The 25,410-nt window shown below is 41.2% G+C and overlaps 1 protein-coding gene across 1 annotated transcript in view; it reads left to right on the forward strand.

The window, feature by feature from the left end:
- Positions 1-710: 710 nt before the first annotated feature.
- FBXL17 (F-box and leucine rich repeat protein 17) overlaps positions 711-25,410 on the forward strand; it is a 275,155-nt gene continuing 250,455 nt past the window's right edge. Inside the window, exons 1-4 of the mRNA XM_005490423.4 lie at positions 711-1,861; positions 16,367-16,489; positions 19,725-19,982; positions 20,684-20,815. Of these exons, the coding sequence (XP_005490480.1) occupies positions 1,130-1,861; positions 16,367-16,489; positions 19,725-19,982; positions 20,684-20,815 (1,245 nt within the window). The 5' untranslated portion in view covers positions 711-1,129. The remainder of the gene's footprint in view (positions 1,862-16,366; positions 16,490-19,724; positions 19,983-20,683; positions 20,816-25,410) is intronic.

Genomic DNA, 25,410 nt, shown 5'->3' on the forward strand with positions numbered 1-25,410 from the left:
CCATATGAGCCCTCTTTTGAGATGTACAATGAATTAAAACAGAAAAGATGTACAATGAATTAAAGCAGAAAACAAGTATTTTCTGGAAAGTGCTGGTGGGAAGATGATGCTGACAGAAGAAAAGTTGGAAGACTGCTCTTAGTGGTCTCTAAGCTTGTGTTGCTTTGCTAATCCAGTCCTCAGCCACTGTCTTGCATATAATCTGAGACCAATGGGAAGTGGTCTTCTCAAAGTGTAGCACAAAAAAAAAATTGTATTAGTTCCTGAAAAACATGCACATATTTTATACGTCTTATGTGAACATTATAAGGCAATGACCTAAGGGAGGGGGTCCAGCAGATGCCACAGAGATGATGATGGGTCCAGAGCATCTCTCTTGTAAGGAGAAACTGCAGGAGCTGGGCCCGTTTAGTTCAGAGAAAAGTGAAGGGGTTCTCAGTAATGTATAAATATAAATATAAATATAAATATAAATATCTTCAAGGACAGTGCCAACAGGGTTGTGCCAGACTCTTTTCCGTGTTGCCCAATGGCATGACAAGGGGCAGTGGCCATAAACTAAAACACAGTAAGTTCAACCTCGACAAGAACGCCACGTTAAGGGTGGCAGAGCACTAGAACAGGTGAGCCGTGGCATCTCCCTTTCTGAGGACATTCCAAACCCACCTGGACGCGTTCCTGTGTTACGTGATCCAGGTGACCCTGTCTTGGCAGGAGAGTAGGTCGAGATGATCTCCAGAAGTGCCTCCCAACCCCTAACGATTCTGTGGTACGTCAAATTCTGTGCATACACGCAGATATTACAGGCCTACGTGCCGTGGGCGGCGTGCAGACCCGCGTTCACACAGCGAGTGCTGACACACGGCGGGCACGCACCCCTGCCCGAGGCCGAGCCTCCGCCGGCCCAGCGCGGCCGCTGGTGGCAGCAGCGCCGGCCGCGGAGCGCCGCCCCCGCTCCCCGGGGGAGGTCAGGCCGGCGGTAGCGGAAGCTTCTCCCTCCATCCCGGCGTACCGGAACCAGCCCCGCCGCCGCCGCCTCCTGCCTCGGCCCGCCGGCAGCATGTCAGCTCCCGGCGCCGCCTCCCGCAGGTGACACCCGCCCTTCCGCTGCCGCCGCTTCCCCTCCTATATGGGCCACCTGCTCTCGAAGGAGGCAAGGAGCCTAAGTCGGGATCGTCGCCGCCCGCGGGGGAAGGTGCCGCCGCCGCGCAGCCGGAGCTGCTTCCTGCGCGGGCCCTGCATGCTCTGCTTCATCGTGCACGGCGCCAGCCCGCCCGCCCCGGAGCAGCCTCTGCCCGCCGGGGACCCGCTGCTGCCGCCGCCGCCGCCCTACGTGTCGCTGACCGCCGCGGAGCAGCGCGTCGCCCGCCGCCTCCTGCGCCTGGCGCCCGCCGCCTGGGAACCTCCGGGCCGCTGCCAGCGCCTTTTCCTCTCCGGCCTGCTGCCCTCGCCGGTGCGGGGCCTCCTGGGGCCGCCCGGCGAGGTCTCCTCCGAGATGGTGTGCAAGCGCAAGGGGGCCGGGCTGCCCGCCTGCCCGCCCTGCAAGCAGCCGCGCTGCGCCGCCGCCGAGCCCGAGCCCGGCGCCTGCCAATGCCCGGCGGAGCCGCAGCTCCTCGCCCTGCCCGGCACCGCGGGCGAGAGCGGCGGGGTCACCGCCGGGCAGAGCGGCGGCGGACAGCCCGCCTCGCCGCCGCCTCCCGCGTCCCAGGATGAGAAGGAGCAGGGCCGGGAGGAGGAGAAGGACCGGGGCGGCGAGGCGGGCTGCGAGGAGCCGCTGGAGTATCCCGGCGACAGCTGCCGGGAGCTGTCGCTGCCGCCCACCGCGGACATCAACCAGCTGCCGCCTTCCATCCTCCTCAAGGTGGGTCGGAATGGGGGGATGGACATGCCAGCCTCTCGTTGAGGATTTGGGAAGGGCCTGTGCCAGCCCCCGGGGTGCCGCTGTTGCCGGGCGGACTCAGCGCAGGGGGGAGCCGGAGGAGGCCGGGCCAGTTCGGAGCTGCCTCAGCGCCTGGCTTTGGGGGGATGGATAGGGTTCTGGGGTGTTGTCTGTGTCCCGTTCTGCGACCTCATTTTTTTTTTGTCCTTGGAAACAGCGTTGTGAGACATTACCTGGAGATGCAGACACACAAATCAGCCCCAGAAGCTGTCTCGTAAATGTTTTGACTGTAGCCGTTAACTTCGTAAGGTTCCCTTTTTTACAAGTCGACTTTTACTACTGGTGTAGTACTGGCCAAGGGGCCTGTCGCTGTAATTAGAGCTTCCCTGGGCGTTGGAGCTACACAGACAAGTTTTCAGTGTTGATTATTAAACAGCTTGTATTGCTGCGTATTGTGGATCAATTCTGGCCTTAGTAGTTCCACAGTGTTTGCAGCCTTCTTGAATTATATGCTTGCATAACGTCCTACGCTGTATATCCGAGGAACTGTCGCCTCTCCTGTCCCTTTTGCTCTCTCTCTGTTCCTTTAATACTGTTCTCCTTTCGAAGTACTTTCCATTTTTAAGCTGCTCTTTTGACCACTATCCTGACTTCTTTCAACTAAACTTTAGCTGAAAAGAGGAGTCTAGCTGGGACTGAGCCGGTGATGTTTTCCATAGTCTGATGTGAGTGTGCCTTTAAATTTTGGGAATAAGTTTTCGGGATGCAGGAGTTTCTTGGAGGTCAGATGGCTAAGCTTAAAGCAGTATGTAGTAATGGAGGAATGAGAGGCATGACTCTTGGTGTTTTTATTTTGCTAGTTGTACATCCAGTGTAGAAAGTACTTCCTTTATTCTTTTGTTGTTGAACAGTAACAACCTGACAACAATCTGTCTGTCTTGCACAAAACACTAATTCTGTGGGAGATTTAGTTGGTTTGAGGGTTTTTTGTTGTTGTTTGTTGGTTTTGTTTGTTTTTTTTTTTTCAATACTCAGAAGTATGTTAGTAATTATAAGATTGTTTCATAGATGTGCTATGCAAACTAATTCTGGACAAATAAGAATTCATGAGCTATCATCTGAATTAATCTCATCTGTGATTACAAAATTGGAACTTTTTATTGTACTTCTTCTGGAAGGGAATCCATTTGTTTGCCACTGTTATTGGAAGATAATTCTTTTCTTTGATATATGGTTTTAGGGTTTGAAACTGGACTCATCTGATTAGTGTAGCTGAAGTACTTTTTGATCAATGGCATGAGTACTTTCCTGTGGTTACTTTTAGTACTCAGTTTCACTTTCTGAAAAATATCTATCTATAACAGTGCCATAACTTTAATAGTGAAAGAAGTCCATCTTACCTGTGGACTAGTTTCAATGTTATTTAGTGTCTATTTCATTCTTACCTGTGCTTTCAAGATTGTGGGGGTTTTATGTTTGGTTGCTTTTTTTTACAAACAAGGGGTTTTGTTTTAACCCCAGGCAGCCACTCACACACCACATCCACAGACTGGCTGGGTGGAGAGTTCAGGGGAAAAAAGTGTACCTTGTGGGTTGTGATAGGAACACTTTAATAACTGATGAAAAATAGAGTGTGCTATAACAGTGTTTGTATAGAAAGGAGAGAAATAGAGATCCAGGTGATGCACAAAACATTTGTTTTGTACCAGCTACAAAACACTGTTACCAGCAGCTGGGAAGAATTTTATCCTAGCTGAAATCAGGACAGACATCTACCTTCCTCCGTGATTTTGTCTCTACAGTTGTCCTGTAGTCAGTTCCTTCTGCAATGTCTGAAAAAATAGGCCATTATTTCCAGCATTGTTGTAGGAGCCAACCTACTCACCCCCAAATTTACCCTTCAATCCATAGCTGTACTGATGAGTTGCGTTTGTGGTTTTGGGTTTTTTGAGATTATTTATATGTATATAAACACACAAGATATGTGTATCTTTTGTCTGTTTCCTACCTATTCCATTGTTTTGGGTTTTATGGTTGCTTCCAAAATATACTTGTCTGTTACGGAACTTTTAACTTCAGGTGTCCTGAAGATGTCCTGGAATTGCATTTGCCTTCTTTTGATGGATTTTGATACAGATAGAATACCCTGAATATAGTTCTTTCTCCAAACCTTCTCTCCTCTCATTTTATTATGAGAGGGTGGAAGACAAATGTACCCAAAATCTTTACTGAGCTTTTTACAGTAGGTGTAGGATGCACAAACTTTAACGCAAGGACAAGAGATTCCATCCTTGGAAACATCAGGAAACAGATCCTGATGGTTTTTTTCTTGATTCCCACGTCTGTGACATTCTGATGTAGTTTCGACCGTGCAGGAGAGACTGTCACCAGTGTCTGTAGGTGGGCTCAAAACAAGCCCAGTATGTCAGGAACTCTTTTGTGAGGAGCTTGCCACTTTGGCTGCTTGGTGCTGTTTAGCTGTTTACAGTGGTTGAGTCTCCTCTAAGCCAAGGGTTTGGGATGGGTGGAAGGGTTTGTCGGACTGAAGTTGGCCTGCAGATCATTGGATGGGCCCTGCTCGATTGGGAGGTTCACAGTGCAGTGTGCCAGTTGATCCTGTTTCCCTGGCTGTTGGGAATTTAGCTGCTAGAAAATGGAAAAGTACAAAACCATGGCTAATTCCAAGTCCTGCACCTGCACAGATAGCAGTGTCCTTGGGCCTAGCTGTGGTAGGATAACAAACAGTGAAAGAGACATGAGAAAAGAGAGATGTAACCCCTAGGGAATGAGGAAGAGTTGATAGTATAGTTTAACCAATAGATTGCTTAGCTTACAGAATATTCATAAGCTTATTACTCGCTGTGTAAGTGTCTGATGCTCTCTTCAATAAACGGACCTTGCTTATCACTCATATGGAGTGTCCGAGTCTCCCCTCACCGACAAATGGCTCGTCCCCGACAAAGGCCTTCATTTTCTGCGACACCTGGCTGGTCAATACAAGGTGATAAAAGAATGGTGCTTCCACAGTCATAGTTTTGTGTTTTGCTTTTCATTTTGCTGCTGAAACATGTATAAGAAAACAATTTTATACAGTGGGCAAAATGTCATCTTTAGTCTTGCTAGACTAGGAGGGTGATTACCTTTGACTAAAGGGTAATTTAAAGCCATTAAATTTAAAACTTGAGGACAATTAAGGAATTGTAGATCAGACAGCTATAGATAGCTCGACTGTGTCCTAGACATGTGTGAATAAAAACAAAAAAGGAAGCTGTTTTTAAGTACTTCAGAAAATTACAAAATCTACTGCATACAGCTAAGTTCTGAGAACTTTGAGCTGTACATCACAATTTTGTGCCTATTGAAGAGTCACTGCTGCTTATTCCTGGAAAATAAAAGAGAAAAATAGATCTTCCTGTTGTATATGTTACCCCTTTGCAGTGCTGCTATTTAATCAAAAAAGGTGTAAAATGGTCTGAAGACTGAGCCGTGAACTTATGAGAGAATGCCAATTCAAACACTTCAGGTTTCCTTTTGCAGTGTATGAACAGGAGTTCTGCATGTAAAACACAGAAGGGAAATTCTCTCCTGTGCTTGGTGCTTTTAAAGTCTCTGCTAGACTACTGCAGTAGATTGTGGGCACTGGGATCTCTTTAAGAAATCCACATACAAATGTGAGAGGTATCAGAGGAGAGCTGGAGGTCATGAAAAATATGGCCTATTACAGTAGTTAGAAGTTTCTGGCCAAACTGAATGACAGTTGTTCAAAAAGAAGACTGAGGTCCAATCTTTAGTTAAGAAAAAATTGATAGAAAGTTTGACTGTGTTCCTGTCCCTTGTTGAACAGAAGGAAATATTAAGCTTAATTTGGGTGTGATAAATGTTCTTTCACTTTCTATGATTTTCCAGGCCTTGGCAACAGTGGTTTCCCATCTCTAAGGTTATGTGACTGATGCCAGAAAGGTTGATATGAACAGAGACTAGACAGAGCTAAATGGACAAAATCGGTGTTTATTGAAAGGCCTTAAAAGGATACCCCTTGGGCAGCATAAGAGCCTGGCCAGGGCCACACCCAGGTTGAATCCAAAATGGATCTGGGTCACAAGTTTTTACACTTTTATAAGTTTTGGTTCATCTACATACTGGGTTCAGTTTTCCAGTTACAGCTCCAGGTCATGAAGTCTCAACTCCCTGGCTTGCCCCCTTCTCTCTGCTGTTGTTTGTGCCTTTTGGGTGATGGCTGTCCTTGATTCTGTAGCTGGAAAGGGATTGTTTTGCTGACTACCCTGTGAAGAGAGCTTACTAACACCTAATATGAAGTTTCAGAGTTACATGCCAGGCAGCAGATAATCTGAAAAATATAAAAGCTAAAACCCAAGGTATCATGACAAATTGGGATTTCTATTTATTGATTCTTTTTTAACATCAAGGGGAATGTCCTTATCGGGAATGTTTGGGGTGTGCTTGAACTTGCTTCAAAACAAGAGAGTCTAGAATAAATGATGTCTTCTTTTGAGGTCCCATTTCTCAGTTTGCTGATCTTATTTTTATAAAACAAGAACATGTGCCTGAAGCACTGACTTGGTCAGTTTTGGCTTAAGGCTAATGCACTATGAAGGGAAGATAAGTTTTTGTATGAGTAGATATATGGGTATGTATTAAATGTAGGGTTTTCATAGGTATATTTTTATTGTTATTTGAAGCACTATTGACTTTTTTTCTCTTTACCCAGTGCTTTTTACTTATTCTTCTCATTCTTGTTGAGAAGTTACAGGTTGTATTTTGTTGCAATGATGACATTTTTTTATTATAATGTTGATTGAAACAAAATGCATTGCTGCTGTCATTGTACTGCTAGCACTGAATTTAAGATAATCTGTGTTATGTGAAGTGGGTTGGATAGACTAAAGATAGACCTTTAATTTTGTCTTCTGATTTTATGAATGCTGGTGTTTATACCTGAAAAGACTGCGTGTGCATTTTATAGTTGCACTGTGATTTTCTTTTAAATTTTTTTTAATTATTTTTTGCTACTGAGGAGTAAGAGGCTGCAAAATACATCATTTGGATTAGATTTTATCTGCAAGGTCGTTGAGTCACTTTTGTAATATTAGCTTTCTTTCCTATTTATGCTGGTATTCCAGCATATTATCCTGTCTAAAGTTCATGTTGAGTCTTACTTTTAAGTGTAGCACTAAGAGATATGAAATGGGTTTTGAACCTTTGTGACTGATGCTAGGAGGTAAAATATCCTTTAATTTTGCTATTAATTTGCCTGAACTTATTTTTCTTTAGCAATGCTCAACACAGCAATGTGGTTTGTTATGGATTTGGTTTGATTTTTTGACTTGTTGACTTTTTTGTTTTTCCCATGAAGGTTACTGTGATTCTAGTGGGGAAATGAACTCGCCTGAGGTTCACTGTGGTGTTACCAAACTTCTGGAATACAATTGAGGGGCAAAATTGTGAAGGGAAGGTGTGCCAGTAGACTAGTAACTAATGAAAAGATAGTATATGCTCATTATCTCAATGATAAATTTCTGAAAGATGTTGTAAATTTTATGATTGATTGCAGAATTATGAAAACAATTCTTTTGCTTTGCAGAGATGTGTTTGAAAAGGTGGCTTTTGTTCAAGCATGTAGGTTTTAACATCACAGAATGAGCTATGTGATGGAGGAGAAATGTCATGGAATGAAATTTCTGGTTTCTTTGACAGGGATAGATGCATTAACACTCACGGCCAGTGAAAGTTTCCTTAATGTTGTTTAGGTGTTGGCTTGGCTTGTTCAGCATCTCCAAGACTGATGTATTATTGCATGGAGGAAACTAAGAGATTATCAGTTGTGCAGTGTTGGAATGTAAAGTAAATTAAATATAACATGTGCTTTCATTCCCTAATAATTTATTTGTTTCTTTTGTTTAGGTTGCCTGACCCATGTTTGATCTTTCCTAGATTTTGCTTTGTTTTAATGTCTTTGTTTTTAAGCTGGCATGGTGACTCAGAAGCATTACCTGGTGTGTTTTAGTGAGGACAGTTGGGTTTCTAAGAGTGGAAACATTGTAAGCTCCTGCAAGTAAAGCCACTCTGCTTATTGGTCAGGACTCTTCCTTTCCATTAGGAGGACAGTTATTTCTTACAGACTGAAGCTAATATTGTGGTTTACCTTGAAGCTAAGGCAATTGTGAGTAAGTAGCTAGTAAGGGCAGTGTCTGTCTCCTATTGTAACTTCTGGCTGTGTGTTCCTGTCACTGGCTTTGTGCTCTGCTGAGTGATTATGCAATTGCTGGGGGAGTAAATTCATCTGGCTAATCTGACACCAGTCTATAACACTGCAGAACTTTTCCTTAGAATCAGCTGCCTGAAAGGTCTTTCTTTAAGTACAGTCACTAAATCCAGTGCTAAAATTCAAGAGACTCAAAGTAGGGGACTGGTAAATGGTTGCTATGAATGGCAACTTGCCAAGAGAATCCTGGCTGTGACGTGAACTCACATAATCACTTTCCCTGGCTGGCATATTTTTCTTGATCATAAAGACAGTTTGAACTTGATTTCCTTCGTGAGTGTACTGAGGCTCCTTTCAGAGTTGTGAGTTCAATGTTCACATCTCCTTCATAAGCTCAGAATTATTTGTATTTACCTTGTTCTTATCAAGTTATGTTGTTGGGAATTTAGCTGCTAAGGACTGGAAAAGTACAAAACTGCAGCTAATTCCAAGTCCTACACCTGTGTTGATGGCATGTCCTTGAAGCCTAGCTGTGGTATAATAACAAACAGTGAAAAAGACGTGAGAAAAGAGAGATGTAACCCCTAAGGAATGAGGATGAGTTAATGCTATAGTTTAACCAATAGATTGCTTGGCTTACAGAATATTCATAAGCTTATTATTTGCTGTATAAGTGTTTAATACTTTCTTCAATAAACTGGACCAGAAGGACCTCAGGGACCGGGACCGGACCGGACCTGAAGGGCCTGTGATGAACCAACTGGTGTCCTGGTCCCCTTCCTTCGACATTATGTATGAGAAAAGTGAAGAAATATCTTGAAAACAAAGCACATACTTGTTCTTCCTTCCTCTTCCCTGTCTTGGTTTGGAAAGACAGGAGTCTGCTAAGGAAGGCAGGAGCCTCCCCTGAAATGGAGAATGTAAACCCTCCCCACCCCTCCAAATTGCTATAAATTTTAAATTAAGGGGCTCTCGGGCATAAAAAATATGGGAGCAGGAAATAATAACTATTCTTTAATAGGGGAGAAAAAAGGATAAAATAAACAATGCGGTACACTAGAATAACACTGACAGAGTCGGAGCCCAACCTGACACCCTGCGGGTCAGGGTGTTGGTAGCAGTCCAATTGGAAATGTGGCTGCAGCCCTCCTGAAGTGTCAGGTGTGGTTCTGTTGGAGCGAGCGGGTCCTGCAGAAAAGGGTGTAGTCTTCCTTTGACAATCCAGTGGAAGAAGAGGCAGCTGCTGTTCCTCTGGGGAATCCCGTGGAGAAAGCTGTGCCCCTGCCTCAAAACCTCTGGATTATATCTGGGTAGTAATGCTTGGCTCCTCCCTCTGGGAGGAGCATCTCACAATGGGATGTTACAGTTCTTATCAGCCATGCAGTGACATTCAATAGTCTGTTATCAGCAGATATCCCCTCCTGAGGGAGGAGTGATTGTGGTCACTCAGAGAGAGAGATAAGGCAAACGGCCCACTTGACAAAAGACAGCTGCCATACAGATGGTAATAGAATAGTCTTGCCTTGCATTCTCTTATGTATGATTCTTGCATTTTCTGAAATAGAGTGAAGCAGCCTTTAGTATACATAAATCTTAATCTGGTAGTTTAACTGCTCCATGCCTGCAATTAGCAAATACTGTGTTTTATTGTTAATAGTAAATGTCATGTGCTAAGCATGTTCTTTTTGTCAAATGGTACTTGAGAAATATTTTTGTTAATGGAATTGTAGTTAGTTGCTGAAAAAATTGATGAAACAAATAAGCAGTTTTCCAAGAATGAATGTCTCAAGTTACTTAGGCACCATGTAATGTTTGAGTGTACGTTTTATTGTTCCTTTGTTGTTAATTCCTTAAGATTTTTGGTTTCAAACAAATCTGCCTGATGCAGTGTAATGAAAACAATTTTATAGATACCTGTTCATGAATATGAAAGTGTCTTATTGATAGAGGGGAGCTTCATTCACAGAAATGAAATTATTTCTTCCAAATGAAAAATGATGGCCAGAAATAGGGGATGTGTAGATTCACCTTTTAATATTTTCTGCTGTGGGGCCTAAATTTTTTGTTCATGTCCATAGAGGTATACCTGTTTTATAAAGTTAGCAGTATCTTTTTAAAGAATAGTATCAGCAATCAACAGAATTCTCTTGCATCGTTTCCTGACGCAAAAGTTTCTTTGGTGTATGCAATCAATAATTCTAACTCCTTGATTATGGTTTTATGTTTACTTTATATTTGATCTTGGTGATGTGAATTACTTCTTAGAAAACTTCATGATGAGGATATTGTGTTAGCAACCACATAGACAATTTTCTACCACCAAGCTTCCTTTCATAGTAACTTTAATGGATATGATTGACTTTATGATATCCTTTGATTAAAAGCGCAGTTTTTTTCTTTGCTTTATTATCTTTGAGGAGCTTAATTTAAGGCCAAAATTACCAAATATTTAAAGACACACTAAAAAAATTTAGTATATGGATTTCTTATTTTTTAAAACTATTCCTTATTATTTTTAAAAAAACATATTTATTGGATGCTTTGTTTTGTTTTTTTTTTTTTTTCCTTCTCTGTTCCTGCTGAAATACTCTAGCATTTCACACAAGTGTTCAAAACAGTCTTTTTTAAATACATGGGTTGAACTCTCTAGCATACATTTAATATAGAAACAGTGGGGAAGTGTTAAGGATGTAATGTCTGAGGCCCATTATGCAAGGACTTAGTAGTAAAGGAGAAAATTACGCAGAATAACTTCATTTCTAGTTTTTCTGGTTGGACTCTGCGCTAGTATTTGCTTTCTCCCTGTCTTATCCATTGTCTTACAAAATATTCTAAAAAGTTGAAGAAAACACCAAAACTTTGTTAGACACTTTTTTGGTGGTCTGAATTGTGCTATGCAAGGACTTGGTTTAATTGGTTTAAAATCAGTTGGACGTCACCTGATTCAGAATGGTGGATTGACTCATCTGAGGTACTGTGGAATTAGATGTGATTTGTTGTTTAAAGGTAAAACAGTATGGCTTTGCTCTTGTAAAGGATTTGTATGGGTGTATCTATCAACATAAAATTAGACTGTTTGAATTGAGTGAAGCAGACTGAATGTGATTTGACTGAAAACTTCCTCTATCTGTTAGATGACTTTTGCTGTCATGGGCATTGCATTTTTGTATTTTCTTTTGATGTGGGATCACTTAGGTTGGAAAACATCTCTCAGATCATTAAATCCAACCATTAGCCTGTACTGCCAAGTCCACCAATAATCCATGCCCTTAAGTGCCACATCTACATGTCTTCTAAATACCTTCAGGGATGATGTCTCTGCCACTGCCTTGGGCAGCCTGTTCCAGTGCTGGATAACCCTTTCAGTGAAGAAATTTTTCCTAATGTCCAAACTAAACCAAACCTCCCCTACCTCAGCTTGTGTCCATTTCTTCTTGTCCTGTCAGTATTTTTGCCTGGGAGAAGATCCTAAATCCCCCCCTGGCTACACCCTCCTTACAGGCAGTTGTAGAGAGCAATAATGTTCCCTTTGAGCCTTCTTTTCTCAGGGTTGAAAACTCTCAGCTTCTTCCCATCTGACTTGTGCTCCAGACCCTTTCCGAGCTCTCTTGCTCTCTGGACACACACCAGCACCTCAGGGTTTTTCCTGTAGTGAGGGGCCCAAAACTGACCACAGGATTGAGGTGTGGCTTCACACCTACCCTGCCCAGCACAGGGGAATGGTCGCTGCCCTGGAGTGCTGCCATGCAAGCCATGAGCAGACAGTTTATCCAGGAGAGTGCTGTGTCAAAGCAAACTGTGGCAGACAAGATTCACAGCCTTTCACTTATTCCACCACACAGGTCGTCTGGTCATGGGAGGAGACCAGGTTGGTCAAGCAGGACAGGCCTTTCACAAACCTGTGTTGGCTGGGCTGTACTCCTGGTTGTCCTGTATGTAACAACACTTGAGATTATCTGCTCCATACCCTTATTCAGGACCAAGGTCTGATGACAGGCCTGTAGTTTCCTGGATCTTCCTTCAAGCCTTTTGTGTAGATGAACATCATATGTATCATTCAGTCAACTGGAAATGCCCCTGTTAGCAAGTAGGACTGCTTGTAAATAAAGGAAAGTGGCTTGGTGAGCACTTCCACGAGCTCTCTCAGGGCCCATGGATCCCATTTTGCTTTGTGGACTTGTGGGTCCGAAGTGGTGCAGTGGGTCACTGACTGTTCCCCTTTAGATTATAAAGGACTTTATTCTTCTCCCTGTCCCTGTCTTCCAGTTCAGTGGGCTGGGTAGCTGGGGGGCAGCCAGTCTTGCTGCTGAAGACTGAGGCAAGGAAGGCATTTACTGGTCTTTAATGAGACTGTGTGAACAGTTTATTTCAAAGCAAGAGCTTGTGGTTAAAGAATTTACTATGTCTGGAAGGTATGATAAGGCTGTCAGTGAGGAAGATCAGGTATCCCTAAAATGGGATGTCGCCTGAAGGCTCAGAGAGTCTCTTGCAGCCATTGAAGGGAAAGATAAACCCACTAATTTTAACAATGACATGAAAAGGTGAACCAAGAGAAACTGACATCTGCATTAGGAATTTGAGCTGAAAGAGGGTGAGATGAGAGAGAGGGAGCTCCTTTTCCAGAAGTCTCTGTCCTCTACCCCGTCTTTTGCCAACAGGGAAAATAATGTAAAATGATTCTATAAAAAGCTATTAATTTTTTTTTCCTTTACTGTGCTGAAGAATATTTGGGTGTTTGGAAGAGGGATTAGACAGTAGAGGGGGGAGCAAACCAAATGGATTCATGGATATGGAAGTGTAGATATTTGAGTACAATCCTCAGGCATTAAATGTGCTAACTAAGTAGTAGAACCATTGCCGTCCAAGTTATTTGTCATAAGTGGGAGTTAAATGAACAGGCCTGTGTGTAGGAATAGTTTTAGCTTTCAGCTGTATTTATACATCTGTTGGAATTAGAAAATTTAAGCCACAGTATCAGTGTGTGTCTAGAGAATAATACTGAATTAAAGGGTGGTGAAGTCATCAAAGTGAGTAGAAGTGTTTTATGCACTAGTGTAGTATTTTAATGAGTAGCTCAGCTAATCACTTAATGTGAGGGTGATGTGCCACCACCTGGGATGTGTCCTTGCTTCTAAATTCCATTTAGTGTAATTCAGTGTGTTGTCATCTTGCAATTGCAAGCTCTGAAGATAAGCTGTGGTTTTACATGGCATTATTCAGCATCCTTTTATAGCTGGAACTTTTATAGCTACTACAGATAATAAAATTGGCAAGGCCTTGTTTTTGAACACATACCTCTTGTGTAACTTACATGGCTACTTCTGTGCATGCTGGGACTTCTGCAATGGTTTGGGTCTCCCTTCTCATCCTGGTGGCCTCACTGTTTTCTGAGAAGTCAGTTTGCAGCACCTGTACTCCTTAATTACCTCTGCTTCTAGACTTAAGTACAGCATGGAGTAAAATATTATTACAAATGGTTTTGGACATTTTAAAGAATATTTTTTATGGAGCAGTACGCTTAATCAAACTTGTTTCTTCTTTGTTTTGTTGTTGCTACAGCTGCTTCATGCAGGAGAAACAGGTTAGCAGTAGGTCTGTGATTTGTAAGGGCTTTCAGCTTTTAGTGGGATGGTAGTGTGATGGGTTGGTTGATCCTGGCTGACGCCAGGTTCCCCTCCAAAGCCCTGGGACTCCCCATCTTGACTGGTGAGACAAAACATGAGGAAAGGGTCATGAATTAAGGACAGGGAGAGGTCACTCCGTATTACTGCCATGGGCAAAAGAGACTGAACTTTGGGAAATAGGTTGAATTTATTACTAATCAAATCAGGCTAGGAAAATGAGAAGTAAAACCTACATCTTTCCTAACTGTTTTATCCTTCCTTGGCCTAACTGCACTTACAATTTTCTCCCTTCTTCCCCCAGCCGTTCAAGAAGACCAGAGGAGGGGTTATAGTCAGTTCATCATGCCTTGTTTCTGCTGCTACTTCATCACATATTTTCACTCTGTCTCCAGCCCTACTTGTTTCTTCTCAATGACATTTTTTTTCTCCTTCTTACGTTATTCCAGAGGGGCTGCTGCCATCACTGACTGTCTTAGCCTTGGCCAGTGTGGGTCCATCTTGGGTGCTGGCTTACATTGGCTCTGTAAGATATGAGGGAAAGTTCTAGCAGCTTCTCAGAGAAGCTGCCTTTGTAGCCCCCCAACTCTCAAAACCTAGCCATGCCAACCCAGGATAAACAAAATAAAACACAGATATTATTTATGGGCTTTCATTTTAACAGTGGCAGCTGTGTTAGCAGCAGTCTTTACTGTACCAAGTTTACTTTGTTCTTCAGTACTGCAAGCTTTGGTTTCTCAAAGGTGGTATTTCTACAAATAAACATATTTATTTCCCACTGAAGTAAAGATTAGTTGAAGTGTTTTATAATGCCAGCCTTGATATCCTTTGTTAATATTAATTGAAGTCTAAATGTCTGTCAAATGTCTGTCTAAACATAATGTGGATCATGTTGCTTTTTTCTATTCTAAAGTTTTTATAACTGTTAAAAGAGTCAGCCTTCTGTTTCATGTCAGTAGCAGGAATTCAATTTTCCGAGTGCTCTTACTAACTTAGAATTACTGAGCATCACCAATGAGCATCAGACTGTCACCTATTCTCATGTTTAGAATTACACTTTTGCAGGAAATGTCAGATGCCAAATAACCACTTACTATTCAGTGCTTTCTTTCTGCTTGACTGAGGGTGATGGTATTTTTTGAGTGCTAATTGCAAGCACATCCTGGTCCTGCACATGGTTTCACCAGTACGGACAAGAACTGCAGAGATAAAGCAGGCAGTGATTGTTTGCTCTTCTGTCTGCTGTGTTTAACTGGCTGCCTAATGAGAAGCAGACACTGACTCTGCTAATGGCCAAGCAAAGGCCTGCGGGAAAATGGGGTTCACGCACAGTCCTTCAATACCCAGGAGTCTTGTGTAAGAGATTGCAAGTTTCTCATAGCTAGAAAAAGAGTAGAATGATAAATCTTGCAAGCATGTACAGAGCATCATGAATTTGACCCCCTCCTCTTACTCAAAATCTTCTTCATCAAGGGGTCTTGTTGGAATAAACATATTTAAAACTACTGGGGTAAGCCATGCCATATAACAAGGGAATACAGTTCATGGTTGTTATTCTTGACAGTTCGTTGTCTTGTCTGTTCCAAAGCCCACCTAATGAACAAAGTTCTTTTAGCTACCATTATAGTTCAATGCTTCATTATTCCTTCTTTTTTTTTTTTTCCAAACCCTCTATGCCATCCCTTTTCCTTGGCTAAACAGTACTAGTAGTTTCCTTGAATGTTTTCATGTTTGCTAGACTTCTGAGCTTTCCTATAGACACTCTCCAGTATTTTCACATTTTCTTGAGATAATTACTTGAGATGGGCAGTAGTACTTCTATTTACTACTTGATGTCCTCAGATCAGTGGGAGGACTTTTTCACGATTTGCAGTCTGTACTCCTGTGTAGGTATAATGCCACGACTACCATTTCTTAATATTGGATCACATGTTGATTTAAGTTCATTTGTGCTGACAGGGTACCTTCATGTGAACTCTTGAGACCCTCTTTTTATATTTATTAATAAACAACAGTGTTTTTATGAAAAGGATGAATGTAATACATGCTGTGGCAATTTATGGTCTTGCTGTAAAGTTACAGTTTTTTCTTTTTTTTGCCAGCTGCTATAGTGGTCAAAACCTTGGGGTATAAAAGGCTAATTTTGTGCTTCAGTTCTCTTCTATGACAGTGATTTACTCTGCTAATTTACATCCCATGCCCCCTTACGGCAAGACTTGATCTTTTAATACCTTTATGACTCTTCTTACCAGTTCAGTTAAAAAACAGAAAATAAAAAGAAAGGTTTCCCATCCATTTCATTATGGGAATGAAAGCACTTATAAAATGACTTGCAAATAACACTGAGCTAATTTGTAATTCTTTAGGTGTGCCATCTCAGAAGCACTTCTGAAATTCAGTCTATGAGATGTGTACTTAGGATATATTCTATTGTTGGTTATGCTAATATGACTTACTAATATTGTCAGTTCTTGTGGGATGTAGGCTTTTTTTGTTATTGTCTCTGACTAATCAAGCAGGAGGCAAGTGTGTTATAATACATGCTAATACTTTTCTGTCTTTTACAAGACGTTTTGATAATAAAATATTTCTGTCTCTAAAATAAGATTACACGTGACAAATTTATTTTTTCTTTCTTTACAGATATTTTCCAATTTATCTCTGAATGAGCGTTGCCTTTCAGTGTCATTAGTCTGTAAATATTGGCGTGACCTCTGTTTAGATTTTCAGTTTTGGAAGCAACTGGATCTCAGCAGTCGTCAGCAGGTATGAAGATATCATTGTGGAATAATTGTTTTCATGACTCTGAATTTGTTCTTGGAACTTGTACTTTTGACCAGGGGTAAACAAAAGAAACACATAAAATGGTAGTTGCATATATTTTTCTGCTATTCGCTGAAAATATCTGGACCCTTAGACTGGTTCCTTTAAATATAGTATATTTTGTCTGAGATCAGTTACTATATAGTGTGGGCATGAGTTCTGTTTGAAATGGGTTGCCTGTCTCAACTCTGCATCAGGCAGTCTGGAGATGTGAGATATCTTATTAATTCAAAGACAAACGTGATCATTTCTGAGGTTGTGGTAGTTGGAAGAATGGTCACATATGTGGTGCTTGCTCTGTTTGTTTTAACAAATTTTCTTTATTTTATTCTTCAGCTGGTATGGCTCCTACTCATTAGAAAAGGGACTGTGTTTGTTTTTTTGTTTTCAATGTTTTGGTTATTTTAGACTTTTAGCCAATCCTAGAATTAAATACATGTGGGTTTTATTTAGTGAGATCCCTATTAGCCTGAAATTGTCCAGGGTAACTTCTCTCCTTGGAAAGCTTTAGGGATGCCCGTATTGTTTCGCTACTGCCCTTGGGTTTCTTGATAAGTAGTGACTTGTGGGGTTTATAAACAAACTGCATCTTGACCATTTAATGAAAATACAGAGTGCAGAGAAATAACAACTGGACAGTTGCATTCGAAGAAGGATTTTTTTTTCTTTGCAATTTGTCTTTGTGGTTTAATCCCAGACAGCAGTCAAGGCCCAGGCAACCCTGCCTCACTCCCCCACCAGTAGGGTTGAGGAGAGAACTGGAAGAATAAAAACTACATAATGAATGAGTTTAAAGAGTTTAATAGTGAAAGCAAAATCACACACACATATACAAAATAAAAATTAAGAACAAGACAAAGAATTAATTCACTGCTTCCTATCAGCTGGCAGGAGCTCAGGCATCCCAGCAGAGCAGGACCCCATCACACTTGAGAAGACACTTCTCAATAACTTGAGAAAACAAACCCCATCACTGGAAATGTCCCTTCCTCTTTCTTCCCCTCACTGACTGACTGACTTACTTATACACTGACTGTGATGCCACATGATCTGGAATATCCCTTTGGTCAGATGGGGGTCACCTGTCCTGGCTGTGTTCCCTCCCAGCCTCTTTGCTAGTGTGGCCAAGTGAAAAGGAGAAAAAGCCTTGGGTCTGCACAATCCCTGTTTAGCTGTAGGAAAGCCAGCATGAATCCAAAGCATAGTTGCATACTAGTCACAGTGAAGAAAATTCTACCCCAGGCAAAACCAGCACAGTTCTTTTCCATTTTAACACCGGCCTGATGAAAGAGCAAGAAAAAAGATCTGACTTGCTACAAATGAAAACCTTATTGAATGCAGCAAAGACTGCTCCTCAGCTATATAAGACAAAAAAAAAAAAGAATTCCTGTTGCTTTCTGGCCCTCTTTGGTTAAAGCCAAATCTTGTCTGTGCCAAGTAAATTTTTCTGAATGGTCCTTTGTAGGATTGTCTTCTTTTAAGATTATTGTCATTTTGACTGACTGCAATGTGCATAGATACAAAATGGATGGAATGTGTTTTTTTACAAAAGTGATAAGAGAACTTTGCTGTCTGAGCACCCAGGGGCTTCTCTGTCAGCCACACTGGCACCGCCTGCTTGGGACTGAAGCCCCTCTGTGGCAGCGACCCAGGGAGGTGATGGATGTCCTGCTCGGCTCCCTGCACACCCCACACAGTCAGACCACTCTCCTTACTGCCTCAACTTCACGTTTGCCACAGCAGAGTCTCAGGCCTCTGGGTCCTTAAAATAATGTAATCATTGTGCAACAACAGAATAACACCTCAGGCTGGAGGAGGGGGGACCCCAGAATAGGGACCCTTGTGGTTTTATGCCCTCACAGTTTGTGCATGGGTACATCTGGGGGCTCTTGGCTGCTGCTGTATTTCCAAGTGTTCCTCACCTGGCTGCACCACAGGTCTCTGTGTCCTTTGTTTTGCAAAGGGCTGGCACTAGTTCATGGCCTTTTGCCTCTGGCTGTGCCACCTGGAGCTTGGCTGTACCCTGAGCTGTTTCCACTGAGTGTATTCCTCAGCAGTTCTCCCTTTGATTAAATGGAGCATACTTGCTAACATATTAAAACCAAAAAAGAAAAGTTTCAAGACATTGAAACACTGCTCTTCCATACAGCATTACTACAAATAAGAAATATAATAGAACGAAGGCTAACACAATTTCTATAGGGCACAAATCAGTATGAAATCACATATATTTCAGTAAACAAAGGCAGTAATGTTTGGTGGCTCCAAGTTACATAGTTCTGTTATTCTACCTCCCATCTTCTCTTGCTCTACCTTCTGTTGGTTAAATGATTCCTACCCTTCTTAATGTTAATTAGTCCACATACTCAGTCTTTCTGGTCTTTTGGTTTGGTGGGTTTTTTGGGTTGGTGGTCTGTGGTGTTGGTCATATCCCCTTGTCAGAATTGCCTTTTACTCAGTTGGAGTTGATTCAACACAATTGCTAAGTTTGCTTTGTTAGTTTCTTCCTTATCTAAGAAGTTCTGCCAAATGTCATTGTGGCCTATGAATTCTGCATTCTTTGTGTCCACTGCCAGTAGTACATTACTCTCCCCAAGCTTTGTTAACCTTTCTTAAGAGCTGAGATCATTGAGGCACATCAAGTCTTAAACCTTAATAAGGCAGTTCTACCAACAAGTAATTTATCTTTCTAATACCTGGACATCACAGATAGTCTGTTCATGGCTAAAAAGAGAAGTAGTTCTGTGGCTACCCTCCTAACTTTGGAGCTCAGTCTGGTACTTGAGAACTTCTGTCAAGCTGGGCAGCCGTTTGGGATTCTTTTTGTGGTGACATAAATTCCTACAGCTGCCCGTATTTTCTGTACTTGTCTAGCTGTTGCCTCTCCCTCTGTGAACTTTATCGTAAAGCCATCTAGCTACAGTCTACATAGTATGTCATGTCAGAACTGGCTTTCCCCTAATTGACCATATTCTATCAAAACCATCAGCCCCCCCCCACCCCTCTGAAACAAACCAATTGCAGTAAAATATTCTGCCATAGATAGTATTTGTGAAGGAGGTATAGTTTCATTTTTCTTATAGCTCATGGAAATTCATCTTACAAACAGCCATTTTTGTTCTAGTGGCATTAAAGGCTTTTATGGAAAAAGTTACATGTGAGTGTTTTTTCTTTGCAGGTCACTGATGAGCTGTTGGAAAAAATAGCATCAAGAAGCCAGAATATTACTGAAATCAATATTTCTGATTGCCGCAATGTATCTGATACAGGAGTATGCATATTAGCAATTAAATGTCCTGGGCTCTTAAGATATACTGCCTACAGGTGTAAACAGCTTTCTGACACCTCTATTATTGCAGTTGCCTCTCAGTGTCCTCTTCTTCAGAAAGTGCATGTGGGCAATCAAGACAGACTCACTGATGAAGGACTGAAGCAGGTAAACATCCATTCCACAGATTCCTTCTGAAAACATAGTATATTTCAGCTTAGCAAGAAGAACATACCTTTTAATTGGATTTAATTAAAATTATGAAAAATCTTTTTTTTTAAAGTTGGTGTATGGAGACTTTTTTTTGGTGCAGTAAATGCTGTTCTCTAGAGACTGCACATACTTTTTAATACCCAGGGATTGAATGATCGCTTTTGTAGTTAAATGTGCAGTTTGCCATCCTATACTTCACTTCTGTTGGATTCAATTTTCCTGAGTTTTGTTGCTATTCAAAACCTGTGTTTAAGTAACTGTTTTGCTTCATGAATGTTGAAGGTGACTAAGATCTTCATTTGTTGGATGTGCAGGAAGATTTCATCAACTCTCAGAGAGTGTTAAAGGAGCATTTAGGAGTTAGGATAAATTAAATAAGCTGTTGAGCATAAAAGCATTGTTATCCACCTGTGCATGCAGTAAATAACTTAGTTTTTATGTGGTGCTGTTAGCTCCATTTTGTTGACTGTAGTTAGCAACTTCTTTTTGTCACATATGTAATTGGAATCTTTCTTGTTTGCATACAAGTGTTTCAAAGCGTGAAAAGAAAGACAATTTTTAATGGGAGGTGGAGAAGCAGAAAAAAATATTTTCTCTCATCTGTTCATTTCAGTCAAATTCTGTTGGATTTTTCACTTTGATTTCATTAATTGCAGCTTGGCTCAAAATGCAGGGAATTGAAAGACATACATTTTGGGCAGTGTTACAAGATCTCAGATGAAGGAATGATCATTATAGCTAAAGGCTGTTTGAAGCTGCAAAGAATATATATGCAAGAAAACAAATTAGTAAGTACATATCATGATTTTGTTCTTCCCAAGGCATTGTTTGATTGTCAAAGCTTTCTCTTGCTCTTTATCTTTTAAAAATTTTCTTTAGAATGGCTGCTTTTTGCAAGTGAATTGCTTAAAAGTGTTTCTGTCTGGGAAAATTGCAATTCTGCAGAGATGGCACAGAAGGGGATGCAAAGTACAAGTTAAGCTAAATGCTTATTTTTAATGTGGTATTTCATGAGTAATTGTTTGGGAGGTGGTTTGTATAGGAAAACACAGTTCATATAGAATGTTTCTTTTGTTTCTAGAAGTGCAGTAAAGAGTGCAAACATCTAAAAGATTTTTTGGAGCTCGGGTTCTTGATTACAAGTGGTACACTTATATTTTCTTCAAATATATCACTTTCTCATTAGGATGGAGTAGTGTGCCTATGCTAGTAGAAGGAAGTTGTTGAGGAGTAACAAAAGATTCTTGAGTCCTAATTCTAAGCAGTCTCTGAAAGGATGGTTTCTAATGCAGAGAGTGGCTTGAAAATGACTTAAGTTTTTTTTCTAAATTTCATTCTATTTTTTAAAATTTATTTCTTGTAAAAAAGTAAAATTGCTTGCAGTTGAATTTTAACTGTCAGCTAACATCGTGGTTATAACCTTTGTTTCAAAAGTGCTGAATTGGAACAAATAAATTGTGTTTGTAAGAAAGCAGCATACCTTGTATTCAAGAATTAGTCGATACCTAGCTTCAAAAAAATAAAGAAATGATAATGCTCGAGATTGTTTTGCTTTTTTTTTTTTTTTAATAGAAACCATTCTCAAATCAACAAAGAAAGAAAAAGGCAGCCTGGTTGTGGTTTTGATTAGAACTGTAGAAAGTTGAAAAATAGGAGACAGAGACCTAAACTGAGATTTCTGTGTAGTTTAAATGCAGAAAAAGGGCACAGCCCTCCTCTTGTGTTGAAACACAACCTTGAATCCTGTCAAAGCTAGTCTTTCTTACCTTAGTACATAAAAAACTTTAAATATGAAAAAGAAAAATGAATGATCTGAGAAGTCTGGAAGGAAAAACATCTTCCTTCCTTCTCTGGAAAGAGAATGGTAGGTTAAGTAAAATTATTTAAGCCACCTTGTTAAATTAATTAACTGTGTCTTTGAAAGGAAGAGGAAAACCTTCAAGATTTGCATAGTTGCATGTGAAAAATGACTTAGTTGTAATAAAGAAACTAGTCTGTGTAAATATCTGCGTAAGTACTTGATCACTAGAAAATTTGGAGGCAATGAATTAAGTTAGCTTTCCTTGTAGATGCATCTTAGAGTTCTCATCATTGAAGTTTTTATTCTCTTTATAGTATGAAATATAACCTAAGAAGTTGTTATTGCAGTTATTAGCACTTAAAGACTTTGTGGTTTTAGTATCTGAAATACCATTGAAGTTCCTGGTTGAAATGGAACATAGGAAGTACTTTAATCCTTTTTAAGGCAATTGTGAATTGTGCTCTTAACTTGCACTCTACTTGGTTACTTCAGTGTTGAAAACATAACACTAATTTTTATTTGCAAATAAGGCAAAAATATTTGCTATCAAATAAATAAGAAATTTCTCTTAATTGTACCCCTTCTGATAATTTGTCTAGTGACTTACCAAAACTGAATTTTTGCCTAGTTTTTCATGAATTTGCTTTTTTTTTTAAAGTATCTAATAGTACTTAAATTCCTGCCTATCCTTAATTTTTCAGAGGGAAGAAAAAGTCATGGGGCAAGCTTGGTATAGCTCTGTAAAATTAAAATTCAGATTCATAGATATGTACAAATGAAATAAGTTTTGAAGCTGTTATGAACTCCAGGGTGTTGAATCCTTAGAATAAAATAACTTCTGAACAATGCCATTAGATGAAAAAGCTGAAGGAGTGTCAGGGTCCGTCCTAGTGGACAGATGACCTGATGGTTCATAGGAATGATCTCAGAGTTGGTCAGGGATACTGAACAAAGGGTCTCTCCTTTCCAAGGGGTTAAGCCCCCCTGCCCAATGAGCTGTGTGCTGAGTTAGGGACCATGGGATGCGTCTGTCTGCTCTTGTTAGGAACACCCCATGTCCCCAGCACCCACTGGCTGCTTGTTCTGACAAAGGAATCTGATCTCCCCCAGTGAGAGACACTTGGCAAATGTGTTCTGTTTCAGATTTTTGGGGGAGAAGCCCGTGCTGCTTTGCCAGTTTTGTTAATTCAGTAGCAGTGTACAGGATTTCTTTAGTGGTTTTGTGTGGGTCAAGATCTTCATTATTGATATAGATACATTCTGTTTTACTAAGAGGTTTTATGTTATTACAGCAGTGCTTCCCGCAATTTTTCATCAGGGCTAATTCTGTTTGAGAATAATTTTGATTAATGCGAGGAGTTTCTTTCTCCTCTGTTTCTTTTGAGGAATCAGCGTTCTGTGAATTTTTAACATGTTCCTCTCTCAGGGCAGCCCGTAACAAGTTATTTACATTTCTTTCTTCATCCAGTTGTTTTTGCAAAACTTCAACTAGGTTTTGAAGGGAGTCAGTGATATCATTTTCCTCACTTTTTCGCTTGAAGCGAGTTTCTATGGCTGGTGTTAGGCAGGCGCCCAAGACTGAGCAGAGGATGGTTTTATTTGTGCCCAGTTTGAATTTATTTGTGCCCAGTTTCATGTTGCAAAGAAAATATTCTATCAATAACATTTTCTAAGTTAAACCAATTGCAGCTTGCCCATTCTTCTCCCCCTGGAGAAGGTGTGGCATTGTATTTAGCAAGCAGAGCATAAAATTCAGCTTTACCTTTTGCACTGAAGTTTTTAGTCATTTTGTGAGGGGACCAAAGCTACACCAGGGAGTTAAGTTACACAAATCAACACAGAGTTTCCACTGTCCCCTTGCTTTCCTGGGTAGTTGAAGAGACAGAATCAGTCTGGGAGGCTCTGTGAGGTTGCTTCAGATTTGTCTCTTCCTTCCCAGACAGTACAGATACGCACTCACATGAACACACACACACAAATGTTTTCTTTGTGAGGGGACCAGAACCTGGAACAGGGAAAAAGCCACTCAGCCTTCGCTGGGCCACCCCTCGCTCCCTGTGTAGGTGAAGGGACAATATCTGTCTAAAAGGCGCAGCTTAATTTCTTCAGGTCTGTCCCTCCCCTTTTAGACAGTCCAGGTACACAAATACAGCAATTACAGGTTCAAATTCAACTCCAGTACAACAGTAACAGGTTCAGGTTCGTTCAAATACAACAGTAACAGGTTCAGATTCAACTCAAATACAACAGTAACAGCATCAGCATCAATATCAGCATCAGGAGCAGTATCAGTGTCGGTGTCAGTTTCCCCTGTTTTTGTACTGAGAGATCTTTTGTGCCAATTCCAGAGACAGAGCACTCAATTTAGCATGAGATTTGCCTGCAAATCCCTCTGTCTACCAGAATCCTGTCCATGACGCCAATTTAATGTCAGGGTCCGTCCTAGTGGACAGATGATCTTGATGGTTCGTAGGAATGATCTCAGAGTGCAAAAACCAACATGGTACAAGGGTCTTTGCAGTGATAATCAAATCAAATGCAGTTTTATTGAAATAACTACAGCAAAAATGCGATAGAGGGATTAAGGGAGAGAAAAAGATGGAGAAAGAGAGAGGGAGAGGGGATATAACTACCAACGCAGAGACAAAGTCCTTTGGTCCAGTCCAGCCGAGGGTCCGCCTGCTACGCTGGGGAGATCTCAAAGGCTCTAGCTAACTCAGGGGTTTTTATTACTGAAAATTGTGAGGGGGGGGAAACAGGTATAATAGGGAACAGATGTAACAGGTAGTCTGTGTTCTCAGCAGTAAATGAGAGCCATTGTTTTCTTGCTCCAGTGGTCACAACCTGCAGGCAAACATCTCGCTTCGGTCAGCTTGCCTTCCCCACACACCTCCCCCAGGCTGGGGGTTTCAGTCCCAGTCCTTGGAAGGAGCAGAGGGGCCTTTTAGGAGTTTCATGTCTCAGTCCTTGATGGAGAAGCTTTTTACATCTCAGTCTGTCTGTCATGGTGGTTGTAAAACAGGTGAGGGTCTTCTGTGGGAGACCACCTGGAACTCAGGAGAAGTCCAGCCAGGCCGAGAGGTGGGACAGCTTCCAGAGCTGCTATTGCTGCAAACAGGGCATGGTGCCCTCTTCTTGGCATACAGCAAACACTCCTGTGAAAACAATAGCTTAACACTGAGCTTTCAGGTCTCAGCGCCTGTGGCGTGTGACTTTTCTCCTTCAGAGCCAGATTCTAGACAGTGGGGGTCTTCTCTTCAGTGGTCTCCCAAGGACGATCATGAGGCAGATGAGGGAAAATTCTGACAGACTCTCACAAGGAACTGCTGTGCTTTCCCTTTGCTAGGCACAAGAGACTTTCAGGTCTTGCTGGCAGTGTTGTTTTGTATGATGACCCAAGACAACTTTTAAGAGTTCTCATGCAATTGTAAAATAGAAACTTTTACATGCCAAAATAGATTAAAAATAAAAGGATTGTTTAGTTGGGGAATTGCCTTTAAAGGGAGTCATGGTTGGCAAATGGTTTGTCAAGTTCTTTGGGTTACTCTTCTCCCTTCTAAAAAAATCTCCTTAATATTTGGT

This window comes from Zonotrichia albicollis, chromosome Z (assembly GCF_047830755.1).
Source record: "Zonotrichia albicollis isolate bZonAlb1 chromosome Z, bZonAlb1.hap1, whole genome shotgun sequence".
Lineage (NCBI taxonomy): Eukaryota > Metazoa > Chordata > Aves > Passeriformes > Passerellidae > Zonotrichia > Zonotrichia albicollis.